Genomic DNA, 14,049 nt, shown 5'->3' on the forward strand with positions numbered 1-14,049 from the left:
GATAATGTGGCACTGCTGTCTATGAGTGAGCGCTACAAGCAACAGCTGCTTTGAAAAAAAAAAAAATGCTCCAACGCAGCCATTTTGAGTCGTGTAAGATAAACTAAAACAGATATAAAATGCTTCAATAATCTGAATAAAGCTGCAAAGACATGTTGTAAAACACAGGGACGCTTTCAGGGAATCTCCTCGACACATTAAAGTCCCAGCATGGGCGGTTCTGTGTGCGGTATCTTTGTTTTCGTGCAGAAGTGTCACACAGTGCTGGCACTCCAACACTGCAGCTCTCAACCATTTGTTCCAAGCTTTATTTTCTCCGAACAACCAATCACTGCGTCCTTTAAGGCTGCGTCACGGAGGGTGCATCCAATCGGCGCATGCGTCTCACAAACCAGCGTAGCTGGGCAAAGATGGCGGCGGGCTCCGATTTGCTGGATGATGTTTTCTTCAACACAGAGGTGGACGAAAAAGTAGTTAGTGATGTAGTCGGATCTCTGGAGTCTGAGCTAGGAGGAGTCGGTCACGTCGACACAACGGGCAGGGTCCAGTCTGCAGCAAATCACGTCGGCAACTCAGCTGTAGCTAGTAACGTTACTTCCAATGTTCAGGGCAGCAAAATGGGACTTTCACAAGAGCTTGCTAAAGCAGGTAAGATAGCTGCCCACTCCGGTTAGCTAACAGTAGCTCATTTTGGTCACGTTGTTCTGCTGATTGTAGCTAACTTGGCTTCACTTGTGTGTTTCCCGAAACTAATGCGAATAGGAGAGTTGTTCCCTTGTTTTCATGTGTTTCCGCTGCCGTAGGGACAGGAGTGCAGGGAGGTGTCAGTAACAGTGCGGGCTCCCACGGTTCAAGCATGGATGGAGCAGCTGGGACCACATCGGCGGCGGGACCGAGTGTGACAGCCGCCCAGAGTCAGTTCAAGCCGGGGACTGCTAGCGGGGGCGTTTCGGTAGTATCAGACGCAGCATCTGGTGTCGGGAAACCTGGAACAACTGGTGCTCAAACTTTGAATGGAGGCGCCGTTGTGACGAACTGTCATATCCCCGGAGGCGCATCTGTTGACAGCAGCTCGCAGCCCACTGTCACTGTTGTCAACAACGGACCTGTTTCTGTGAATAAAGGAAACGCAGCAGTTTTGTCTGCAGCACCCAGCACTATCATACGAACTTCTTCGACGAGTGCACCGAGCGCCGTGACTTCGCTTGTCATTTCGTCTCAGCCCACTGTGAAAGGTGTACCCACGGTCACGCTTGTGAGGCCACCTATGCAAACTAACAGCTCACAAAGCGGAGGCACCGTTTTAACATCACCAGCTGTCAGTGTCACCAGCACCACCGGCTCCCTAGTTAACAAACTCGACTCCGCAAAGACTGTATTGCAGACCGGTGCTCACGTTGTGACTTCAAGCGTTGCGACCGGGACGACTGCGACCATGAGGAGCCCGACCGTCTTGCAAAACTTGAGGACTTCAGTACCGTCGCCAATCGCTGCCACCGCTCCCGGGGGGATAAGAGCTATTGCTCCACAGGTGTTGGCCCCAAGACTCACCCAGCCGCAACAAAACGCACCAAACATCCAAAACATCCAGCTCCCTCCAGGTAACCTTCGGAAAGTTTTTTTCCAGTGTTGCAGAAACTTATGTCTGGCAACAGAAAATCACCTTTGTTTCATTTGTACCAGTTTCTTAGCTGCTTGTGTGTGAATAGGAAAGAAATGGTGTGAGACGCATAATAGTAAGCATTGATGACACATAATAAATTGTCTTCTGAGGCCACAACCAACAGATTAGAGGTGGATAAGGGTCTAAGTGAGGACAATCAGCCAGTTTGTCTGCCCTATAGTATGTCAAACTAGCATTCTGTTGCAATCTGTTGATTCATACTACAGACAGTGGTGAATTGTTCTCATATCAAGACCTATTTACTGTGTATCTATAGTCTGTCTCCCTCATGGATGTGTGTGTGTTTTTAATGGTTAGACTGCTTGTTTTTGAACTCTAGATCGATTTTACCCTCTGGCTATTTAAGGGATCATTTAGATTTTCTGTGGCATAAAGGAATGTGAATTGCTCAAATGTAGTAATATCAGTAGTTCTGTTTGGGAGTCTTGTGTTTAGAGTTATCCCAGACAAAGTAGATAAGCCACAACAAACAAGGGTCATTAAACATATTATCCACAGCAACATTTAAAAACAAGTATCCACCCACAACTCAGCCCAAAAAGTCTTTTGTTTTTGCTGCTTAATTCTCCTGCTCAGCCTCTCTGTAACTTCGTATTGCTTTGCTGTAGGCCAGGTTATTACTATATACTATAGCCTGGTCTCTTATCACACAGCTGATCACCTGTTTGAAGGGAAGAATGAATGAAGGCTATAACAGCACGCTCCAGTGCATAGTAATACACTTGACAGCAATAAAGTATTAGAGACGAGAACAAAGTTTAGCTTTGTTGTTTTGTTGTGGGTTGGGATGTTTTTATTTGAAAGGTAAGGCAACTTTATTTGAGTGGCACATTTCAACAATAAGGCAATTCAAAGTGATTTACATAAAACATAAAAGACATCAAGACAGAATGTAAAACAACATAAAAGGACATTTAAATACAAATCAAGAAAGTGTTAAATAGGAAATAAAAGAAAGCTAAAATAGAGTAAGACATAAAACAGGAGAGTAAAAGTTACAGCAAAATGTTAATCAAAATTCTCAAATTTGATTTAAAAAAAGGCAGCAACAAACAGCCTTTATTTAAAAGATCTCAATGTTGCAGCAGATCTGGCGTTCTCTTGGAGTTTGTTTGGGGAACATAGCACAGTGTTTGTGGCTCATTTGTGTCGCTTCTTGACAAGAAATATCTGAAAAAATGTCTGAAAATCTAGGCCTCCCTGTCAAAGAAGAAACCTATACATCAGTAGAGCTACAGATGAGTAATTCACCACCTCCTGTCAGAAAACTCCACGCATACATACATATATTGGTGAGACTGATCAGGACAGACAAGTCATGACCACTGACATCTTAACCCCATTGACATTTGCCTCTTACAGGCATGGTTTTGGTTCGCAGTGAGAGTGGGCAGCTGCTGATGATTCACCAGCAGACCTTGGCTCAGATGCAGGCTCAGTCCCAGTCTCAAAGCGCCATGACACCACGACCTGCAGCTCCGACCAGCACTCCCCCTGTGCAGATCACTTCTCTACAGGTACCAGGACACACAGAAAATGTGACTCATTCATGCTGTATCAGTTTTAGCTTGGATTCTGACCTTTTATCAGCGAACGTCATGTTGGCTAGATGAGACTGATGCACATTAAACACTGTTTCTTTGTCACTAATGTTACATATACAGTATAATTGTAAAGTCTGCACACCACATCTTACGCAGAAAATATTGAATGCACACATGTTTTGTCCTTCTCAGTTTGACTAATGTATCAATTTTGAACTTTTAAACACCCATGAATTAAATAGAAGAGGAGAGTCGAGCTCAGATCTCCACATTTATATTCATAAATGTAAAAGCACAATTCTGTAACCTTGTCATATGTGATTAAAAAGAACTTCGGTGTATTAACATCTGCATTTATAGTTAGTAAGTGATGTGTAGTTAGAGCTCTTTGTTGTGTTACACAAGGTTAAGTGTGCAGAGTTTACTGAAACAAAAAGAGCCCTGGTGATGAATCTGTACTCTTATTGTTTAATACCCTGAGTTAGGTGTAAGAATTGGTATGGGGAGACAAAAGGCAAGTTTATTTGTAAAGCACCTTTCAATAATTAATGCTTAACATAAGACATTAGAGACAAGGTATAGTAAATAGGATTTAAAGAGTAAAACAAAGTAGACGGTTAAAATAAGATAAAATAGAACAAGACAGATTAAACAAGAGGATGAAGTGGGATTGGTGCAGCCATAACGTGAGGGCTGAGCAGTGCATGTTTATCACAATGACAACTGAGATGTACACATTTTTTCAGTCAACCTGCAAAGTTTTCGGTGTCGTGTGTAGAATTATGCCCATCATGGTATACAATGTATACAATTTTTACTGTCTGATTAAAAAAATGAAAACTAACAAGAAAAATGCAGGTTTCATTTTATAATGCAGCCTGATTTAATTACATTTTGGTTACTGGTCTTACAAAAACACATAAATGACCAATAGAAATTATTGCATTATTGTGAACTGATTTTTAGTCGGCATGTGTACAGTTTTGCATCCAACTTTAAAATTAGTGAAGAAAGTGAAAGAAAACGACAGAAAGGAGAACTGTTGGATAAATGCCACATCTGCTGTTTGTATAGTTTGGTTTGGTTTTAAAAAGAAAAAGATGATATGGAACAAAAAGAGAAACTTTTTTTTCTTTCTTTTTCCAGGGAGCAGTACACGTTATAAGCAGTGTTTTTATTGTGAAAGTTTTTACAATGTTAGTTGGAGAAATCATACGTATTTTAATGAATTTTTTCTTGGCATTGCTGAATTTGTGTATACTCTCATACAGTATGTGTAACACCTCCTTGCATACTCCCTGTGGTTCTGCAGGCTCCAGGCGCATCACTGCTGGCTCGTCCCATTACCCCCACCACTATTATCAAGCAAGGTTCCACAGTTCAGACCACTGTGACCACCACCACGACACTGCAGAGGCCTCCTGTACTGCAGGTAACTCCACTGCTCATCCCTTTGGGTATTTAGTTCTCTGTGCAGGACATTGAGTTATCAGGCACCAAATGCCAAAAAGTTTAAAAAGTTGTCAGGTTAATTGATAAGGCATTAAAAGAAAAGTCAATGTTTGGATGACTTGGTTCCATTTGGGGGCCTGACCGCTGTGGTAAGAATAATTTCTTTTTTTGCATTAAGGCAGAACATTTGTTTTTTGTTTGTGTTTTCTCTGGTTGGCCTGTCTCTTTGCTTACTTTTCTGTCTGTTTTAATTTCTCTTGTGAATTGTGATTTATCAGGTTTGAGTTCCACTTAAAGGATAACACATCTGTACTAAACCTCATTAACAGGTTGTCATTGTTTATTTTACACGTCATCACTTTACAGCTATAATTTCTCTGTTGTAATTGAGGGGTGGTAGAAGAGAATTGTTAACTCCACGTGTGTGTTGACAACACTGACTGCAAACATACAATATCTAACAATATCTAACTTTATAAATAGACTCATGTCCGAGTAATGGGTGAATGTACTCTACTGGAAACTGTTATTTTGGCCTTGTCATTTTCCTGAGCGTCATCTAATGAAGGCATATTCACTGACTCATACAGAACACCATCATGCTGGGAGGAACTGCCGCCACCCCAGGACAGCCGCTAGGAACGCCCACTACTGTGCAGCCTGGATCTGCCGCCACAGCAGTAACGCAAAGGGTAGGGCCCCTCGGGGCCACTGGGAGCCCTGTCACCCCAACAGCAGTCTCAGCTGTAAGAGAGACATACTAACTTCGAATTCTTTTATCTGTCAAAAGATAAATAATGAACTATACAGATATTTATTAAAGGTGCTTTTATGTTCTGCTCTACATCTCCACATAAAGTCTGATGTGTATTTTTAAGAGTAATCTGTGTTTGCAGGAGACACTGGAGAATGTGAAAAAGTGTAGAAACTTTCTGTCCACGCTGATCAAGCTTGCATCCAGTGGAAAACAGTCTTCTGAGACTACAGCCAACGTCAAGGAGCTCGTCAAGAACCTGCTGGTATTTCTTTGTCTTCACCCCCCCCCATCATCTCCATCTCTCTTACCATCTCTGTGTTAAAATCTTTATGTCATGGTCTTCATTTGTTTTTCTTACCATTCGCTTTCTCAACTTATTAACAGGAAGCGAAGATAGAGCCTGAAGATTTCACCAGTAGGTTATACCGGGAGCTCAACTCCTCACCACAGCCGTACCTTGTGCCTTTCCTGAAGGTGAGATCAGTGACATGTTGCATCTTTCAGGCTGTGTAAACTCAGTTACAATACAATGAGTGTAGGGTTACTATTATCCTATACTAATCTTTAAACTCAGAGATACAATGCATAAATAATTATAGAATTCAGATTATTTGCTTCTCAAAAGATCACCAAATAATGGAATCCTGTAAAATGACAACATTTCTTCTCCAGTGTAAACATTGCAATTTGATGAAATGAGTGTCAACAACTCTGTTTGGCAAACAGATTTAGAGATAGACTGGTATGACTGGTATATATGTGTGATTTAGTGGTTATGAGTATGACACAGAAGTTGTAGAACCAGTTCTTGTTGAAATCGTTATGACCTGTAAATTTAACCAGTGACAGCAGTTGGGTATGAATGGGTTAAACAATGAGTTTTTTTCCTGCATCAAACACACGGTTTGTTAAAGTTGTATAACGAACATCACCATTCTCAAACTGCTGCTGAGGTCCATCTGAATCGCATAATGGTCCTGCTTCCTGCTACTACTTCTTATAAATAAGCATTTTGTACAGTTTTTTCAAAATAAGTGTAGAAACATTACCGCTTTTGTTCGCACCAAACTCTCTCTGTGTGTGCACAGATGGTGATATCCTCAGGAACTCTCTTTGGACCTCCTGTGTACATAACAGTCCGCAGTGTATGCCCTCATCCAACAACACTGGGTTGCAGGGACTGCAAACAGTGTGTCATCACTCTTCCCAAAGTTTTCCCAAAGTGGAAACTGAAGGATGGCTTTCAGTTTGCTGACTGGAATAGAAATAGGCATAAAAAAGTGTATAACAAGCAGAATCATTAATGTAAATATTTAAATAGGCTATTAATTAACTTATTTTCTTATCATTTTAGGGTAACAGGACAGAAAAAAGTGAATTATTATACATTGACATCACTTAATCTCAAATTTAGAAATAGACACTTCATTGTGTATAGGGATGCACCCATCTGACACTTTCAGTCCCAATACCCATCTGGGCTTTGGGTAACCGCTGATACATAGTTATTAAACCAGTGTTTAATTATTAAGCTGTAAACCTCACTGTGAGGAAGAGACTGGGATAATCATCTATGTTAAAGGCAAAATCAGGCTTGACTTAACTGAATTTTAATCTAAAAATAAAATTACGTTTACTTTGTAATAACGAAAACTATCATGTGTGGAAAGATGGCATGTAAGTGTCCTTATCAAACTGAAAATACGCTCAATCTCTGTCCTCTGTCCAGAGAAGTCTCCCAGCACTGCGTCAGATGACTCCAGACTCAGAAGCCTTCATCCATCAGAGCCTGCTGCCTCAGCCCAGCACTCAGCCTGCTGCAACAGCTTCCACAGCTCTCACTGCTGTGGTGCTACGACCTCCTCTTTCCACCGCCGCCACTACAGCCACCAGCACTGCAGCAACCAAAACCACAGTTATCAGCCTCACTCAGACACCACACAGCAAACCTGGACTGGTATGTGATTAGCATGCACGTAGGAGTGGAAACCTTGTATGTGTCCTCTCATACTTCATTTCTTATTTTTGAGAGTATTCTGTGTTTCTCATTGCATCCCTCTTTAAATGTGCATAGATAGTGCCACAGCAACAAGGGACAATGGTGAGGCCCCAGATGACCCTGGCTCAGTCTCCCATGGTAACACTCAGAGGACAATCTCACAGTCGCATCATTGTGGGCCAGCCACAGGTGGTCAAACAGCTGCATTCAGGTGTGTGAGTGTGTTTTAATCTTCCACAGTCACATATTATTATTTCTTCCATAATGTGATCCTATTATGTTTCATTTTATTTCTGTACTTCCAAAACATGCTTTGAAGAAAATAAATGAAAAACGCTCAAATGCACTGGTACCCTCTGTGTCTGTTTGTGGTCTGATGCCCATTCACTTTGTGTAGAATGGAAGTGCTGCCACCTTGTGGATGGTGTGTATAATTGTAAGCTTTGTACAACGGTGCAAAATTTGATTCCAAGCCATTAAAAATTTGATTAATGTCATAGTGAAGGATTTTACTGTACAGCAACACTTTTTTTTTTTTTTTTTACTGTAACTGCAATTAATTATTCTAAGTTAACAACAAAAATCTTAATTTGCTTCTTTCTTTGTGTGTGCCTATTAGTTCCTGCAGTGAAGCAGACGTTGGCTCCAGGGGCCAAAGGAGTACAAGTCATCAGTCAAGCTTCTCTCACTGCCGCTCAGAAAAACAAGCTGAAGGAAGGAGGCGGAACCTTCAGGTCTGTGTCAAATCTAGATAAAAGCCTCTTTTACACATCCAGCAATGCAGCGCCTTTATCCCACCTTGCTGTTCTGTATAAACGGTACGGACACAGTGTGTGGGGGCAGAATCGTTCCACCAATTAGCCGGTTATGGAGGTAGACATAGAGTTGCATCAACGTCTGTGTAAAAGGGAATGACTGCATCATGAAGCAGGGAGCTGACGCCATTGTGTTACACGTCACGCCTTTGAATCACGAACACCAGCATGCTATTTAAAAGCATACACAGTGGCAGCATTATGATTGGTTCAGTGTAAAAAGGCATATATATATATATATATATATATATATATTTGATGTTGGAACAATATCAGCATTTAACAAAAACAGTCATCAAAAACTGCTTTAAAACAGGACTGTTTGTATGCTTTCAGGCTTTGTTTAGTGTTACATTACTTAACCAGTGCTGAACCACACATTTCTGCATGTGTCCAGAATTTTTTGGCTTTCATGGGGATTTCAGTGTTGCTGACTTTATGGTCCTAGTTTGTGTTCATATATTGCCATCCTTGTGTTGTGTAATGATAAATGTGTTAACACAGACACATTGGCTAATTATAACAGTCATTATGTAAATTAATGACCTCATAAGCAAAACTGGTCATGCAACATTTATCATGGAAGCCGCATTTTTCTTAATTTACAGAGATAAGAGTTGTTTCATGGCTATTGTTTTGGATTGCAGTGGACTATACAGGTGGAACTGTTGGACAGGTTGATGCTGTAAGACGAATTTGTGAGCATAAAATAGTGTTTTGGGGCGGCACGGTGGTTAGCACTGTTACCTCACAGCAAGAGGGTTTGGGTTCAAACCCGCCGGCTGGCTGTGGCCCTTCTGTGTGGAGTTTGCATGTTGTCCTCATGCCTGCGTAGGTTCTCTCCAGGTACTCCGGCTTCCTCCCACAGACCAAAAACATGAAGGTTAGGTTAATTGGATACTCTAAATTGCCCGTAGGCGTGAATGGTTGTTTATCTCTATATGTTAGCCCTGGTGTCCAGAGCGTACCTCGCCTTTCGCTCAATAACAGCTGGGATAGGCTCCAGGACCCCCGTGATCCGTTGTAAGATTAGCAGTTTGGAAAATGGATGGATGGAAAATAATGATTTGATTGAGGAGCCTGTGAATTTTTGTTCCACCCTGATTAACAGGTAGCACGTATAACTGTTGAAACTTGTCAATGAGAACACCTATATTATTGTGTGTTTGGACTGGAACTAAAAATAAGTGATCACCAAGAGCAGGGAGCACAAAGGTGAAAACTGCTGAGAGAAAGCAGAGTAACCATGCTGTGTCTGTCTAAAGATTGTACACTTTCAATTCCTCTTCTTACTGGATGATGATCGATAGGAACAGCATTGTTATTTGTCAAGCGAAAGATGGAGAAAAAGAGATTGAACCATTTATTGTGTCGGGCGTGTTGCAATTTAGAGGCACAGTGTGTTGAATTTATCTGATCATGATCTGATTAGAGCATCATTTTATTGTGATGGCAAAAGTGTTTGTGTGTATAAAAATTAGGACAATCCAGATAGTTTTTTCTTTTTGAAACTACCCCTTAAGTACACCAAGGAAAATTTGTGTGGTTATACTAATTGCTCTGATCAAATTGCAAGAGAGTTCTGTAACTAAGTTAAGATACTATTAACTATTATGAATTTATATATATTATGAGTAAATGTACACAGACAAAAAAAAAGGTATTGATTTATGTCTGGTTCAGTTTGTCCCATAAAAGCTTTTGATGTATTTTGTTCTTTTAAATGATGATGAGACTTTTCACTTTTCATTTCACCCAGGGATGATGATGATATCAATGATGTGGCCTCCATGGCAGGAGTCAACTTGTCGGAGGAAAGCGCCCGTATCCTAGCAACAAACTCTGAACTTGTTGGCACAGTGACTCGATCCTGTAAGGATGAGACCTTCCTCGCTACCTCCTCACTAACCCGAAGAGCTCTGGAGATCGGTGAGAGACACATACCCACAAACTGTACAGCATGTTCTTTCTTTTAAAGGTAGACATGGTCTCATTCCGTCTATATATTTATCCTCATTCCTTCTGTTATGACAGGTAAGAAGTTTGGTGTCCACGAGTTGGGCACAGATGTGATTAACTTCATTTCCCACGCTACACAGCAGCGATTACAAAATCTGCTGGAAAAGGTGTCACAAGTAGCACAGCAGAAGAACGTTACCTTCAAGGTGATAATTAATGACAGTAATACGATTGGATGAGACCCACTGCCATTCACTCTGGTTTTAATTTTTCCTGTTGTACCTTTCTGTCCTTTGTTGCAATGTCTTTTTCATTCTTCAGGAGGATGAGCGGCATGAGCAGGTCAGCGATGTGCGAGCCCAGCTGAAGTTCTTCGAGCAGCTGGATCAGATGGAGAAGCAAAGGAAGGAAGAGCAGGAGAGAGAGATCCTCTTGAAGGCTGCCAAGGTAACTATACATAACAAGGACACAGAATCACTGACAGGAATAATCCTACATGTATCATAATTGCAAAGACAAGGCGAGGAGTGACATTGTATTATTAAAACATTTCCTCTGCTGCTAATAGTCACCAGAGAACTGATAGAATAACTGAGTGAGTGAATGAATAAAATAATTGATTGAATAAATTGAACATACCTGTCTTGAAATATTAAAATGTCCTCTACCACACTGCAGTCTCGGTCACGGCAAGAGGACCCAGAGCAGCTTCGACTTAAACAGAAGGCCAAAGAGGTAAATATATGCCAATATAACTAGTAACACCTTTATGATGAGTTTGTCAGTGAGACTCATTTGTTGTGTTCTTGCTTGTATTCCAGATGCAGCAGCAGGAACTGGCTCAGATCAGGCAAAGAGAAGCCAATCTAACAGCGCTGGCAGCAATCGGTCCAAGGAAAAAGCGGAAAATGGACTCTCCGGTTAGGGGCGCCAGTGCAGAGGTGAGGAATATATAGCAATTAGCCATAAACATGATGCATTTACTTTGAATTGTGAAACATTTGCAATGAAAAGGTTAATAAAAGAGTAAAAGTATTTCTTGTATTTGCGTTTTTTCACCCCTCAGGGGTCAGGATCAGGCCCCTCCCAGCCTGGTGGCTCCAGTGGAGCAGGCTCCAGACAGTTTATGCGACAGCGCATCACTAGAGTCAACCTCAGGGACCTGCTCTTCTGCCTGGAGAATGAAAAAGGGACCAGTCACTCACACCTGCTCTATAAAGGCTTCCTAAAATAGCAATCACATTAAAATGACTAGTCCCACTCAGCGGCATTAAGGAAGCGAAGTTGAACGGCAGCTCAGACCCTTTCTGTCGGTACTGTCTTTGATCACTCACTGCTGAATGATGAGACATCTGTCTGCGGGATAAGAATTATCTGGAACACCGGAGAGACATCAGCTTTTAAAAGCCTCTTCAAGCACAGGCCTTTTTTATTTTCAGTGCAGAGATGGAGCAAATATCTGAGCTAGGCCTTGATTTCAGCATGCCCTTCAGCTCGGTTTGCTCTGTAGTGAACACCTGCACCCAACCACACTTCACCCATGCACTGCCCCATGCTGCATACAAGAAAAATATCTTTTTAACAGAACTGAGCAATTCAGATCAGAAGACCCTGTCAGTGTCATTGCACTGATATCAATGTTGTAGCAGCAAATCTCTGTGAAGTGGTTTTATTTTAGATTCAGGTGCAACAGCCTGATTTTACAATACTGCAGCACTGCTAATTTTGTTGACCATGTTAACGTAAATAGAGATTTTAATTTATCACACATATATACTATATTTTAGCACAGTTTTGATGCCTGTGGATCGTTTTACGGAGACTGATACTACGGTCGTCTGCTGAGTTGCCTTCTTACCAAATTAAGCCATATGGATTAGAATGTGTTGATAATTTTTTTAAAACTTGCATCTGTCCGACACTTCTCTCCAGATCTGCAGGATGCACGCTTTATTGTCTTGTTCTGTGCTTTCTTTGTTTGTCTTTGCTCGACTGGAAACAAACAATAATTACTTACATGTCATGCGTTGTGCATGATGTAATGTTGTGTGTTGATATTTGAACTCTCGCCACTATAGCGCATTTACTGTGAGTGTGCTTGACACTGTGGTTGAAAGAGAAACTCCACATTTTATTGAGATTGTAGCACATTTGCTACACAGACTACACATACTTTACATTCCTATCTATCTTTGTTGAAGCATACCATCCATTCACACATACATACCATACATTCTGAATTTCTTTCCCCCTCCTCAGCAGTCAGCAGTTTCCATTATTTTGTCAGTGACAGCATGAAATTCAACTTAAACTGAACCTTCTGTCACAGCTTGTGTCCTGACAAAAGCCAATTTTCGCTACATGACTGTCGCACACAATGGCTTTAAAATCAGCAGGTTTTCTAGTGTGTTACTGTACTCCTAGCCAGTTCTTTCCACTCAAGGAAGTCTAAGAACAATGAAACATTTACATTATTAAAATGATAATATGTTACTTGAATTATGTTACCAAGTAGCAAAGCTATTAAGTCTTTTTTTTTCAGCCTTTCATTAATGTCAACCAAAGAGCTACAGACTTTTTAAATGTTAAAGTACCCTTTGACTAAAATATCTTTGTGCAGGATGTTAACTGTGATGGATTGCCCATCTCAAACACATTTTACTCTACTTTTTGTTCCATTAACTGTAAAAAGAATAGGAAGGGATGACTGCCTGAGGTGACATTTAAAAAATCTAAACTAGTATGGTATAATTTGGAAATGAAATAGTTGCTAGTAATGTAAAGTATCCAGGCTGTGTAGCTCATGAGAGTTTGAGGAAACCCAATAATATGTTATTGATTACAGTCATTGAAGTGAATGACATATTTTTCAATAAGTTGGATGTCTGCATTTTTATATTTATGAATGATGGAGGTTGAGTTGGGTAAACATGGAATAACATGCAGGAGAAGAACTGCACTTTGACAGATCATTTTTCTAAAACTAGTTGATCAGATGAACATACCCACTTTGTAACTTTTTATATTTTTAGTACACATACTAATTTTGGTCTTTATACCTTTGTCATTTTATGAAAGAATGTTTATTGTTAAATTTTATTACTGTATATACTTAAGTTTGCCAGCTTTGTCAGTTGACAACTTCAAATTGGGCAAATATGTCATAATTGTCATATATATCCACTATATGACAATTTAGACAAATGTATGACTTTTTTTCGCCAATATCTTGTAAATTTTGCACAGCCCCTTGTTTATATGTAAATATCTGGATTTAAAAAAAAGTTTTTAATTGCTATTTTATAATGGATTGAGAGAATGAACTCTATTAAAACAAAAAATTACAAATATCTCCATTGTGATTGACTTCATTTGTGGGGGAGGTCTAACATTTATTTATTTATTTTTTTATTATTTTTTTATTTGGATTTTATCTCGAACAATAACAATCCATCGAAAACCATCAAAATAAAATATCAGAACACAAAATAATAATGTTCGAGAGGAAACAGGGGGAAGCAGAAAGCTTATCTAGTTTTTGAGATTATTATTTCATGTCCTCATCGGAGCAAAAAATACTGTGACATGTCATGAGGATTTTTGAACTGCCCAAGTGCTATTTTAAGTATTTTAGAGTCCAGGAAATGGCCTAAAAAATGCTACAACAAACTCAGTCATGACACACATTGAGATTTTATATCAACTTTGGTATTTTATAACACAAGATTTTACTTTGGCATTTTTGCCTTTATTGGAAAATCAATTGTTAAGAAGCAGACATGAATCTAGCTGCAGAAGTTTGATAAAGATGATGTGTTCTCATGTGGTTGATTTTTTTT

General features: G+C 40.1%; 1 protein-coding gene across 2 annotated transcripts; it reads left to right on the top strand.

The window, feature by feature from the left end:
* The first annotated feature begins 410 nt into the window (after positions 1-410).
* LOC133987213 (transcription initiation factor TFIID subunit 4-like) lies at positions 411-13,549 on the top strand. Of its 2 annotated transcripts, none has more exons than XR_009925563.1 (16): positions 411-648; positions 804-1,601; positions 3,047-3,201; positions 4,541-4,660; positions 5,271-5,426; positions 5,577-5,699; positions 5,822-5,911; positions 7,167-7,394; positions 7,512-7,647; positions 8,056-8,170; positions 10,011-10,180; positions 10,286-10,416; positions 10,532-10,657; positions 10,905-10,945; positions 11,032-11,151; positions 11,277-11,415. XR_009925563.1 is itself a non-coding variant. In XM_062426508.1 (16 exons), exons 1-16 carry the CDS (start codon positions 411-413, stop codon positions 11,442-11,444), a joined length of 2,931 nt encoding a protein of 976 aa, XP_062282492.1. In that variant the 3' UTR covers positions 11,445-13,549. The 2 variants fall into 2 exon arrangements, 1 of the variants encoding a protein (XP_062282492.1); XM_062426508.1 differs by having other exon boundaries at positions 10,889-10,945; positions 11,277-13,549.
* The last annotated feature ends 500 nt before the right edge of the window (positions 13,550-14,049 follow it).

This window comes from Scomber scombrus, chromosome 10 (assembly GCF_963691925.1).
Source record: "Scomber scombrus chromosome 10, fScoSco1.1, whole genome shotgun sequence".
Lineage (NCBI taxonomy): Eukaryota > Metazoa > Chordata > Actinopteri > Scombriformes > Scombridae > Scomber > Scomber scombrus.

What these genes read in the sequence shown, in the direction of transcription:
- LOC133987213 (XM_062426508.1), top strand. Translation starts at nt 411, where the DNA reads ATGGCGGCGGGCTCCGATTTGCTGGATGATGTTTTCTTCAACACAGAG. An exon ending in CCCCAACAGCAGTCTCAGCT is followed by an intron (nt 5,427 to 5,576) that starts GTAAGAGAGACA and finishes CTGTGTTTGCAG; the next exon opens with GAGACACTGGAGAATGTGAA. An exon ending in ACCTTGTGCCTTTCCTGAAG is followed by an intron (nt 5,912 to 7,166) that starts GTGAGATCAGTG and finishes TCCTCTGTCCAG; the next exon opens with AGAAGTCTCCCAGCACTGCG.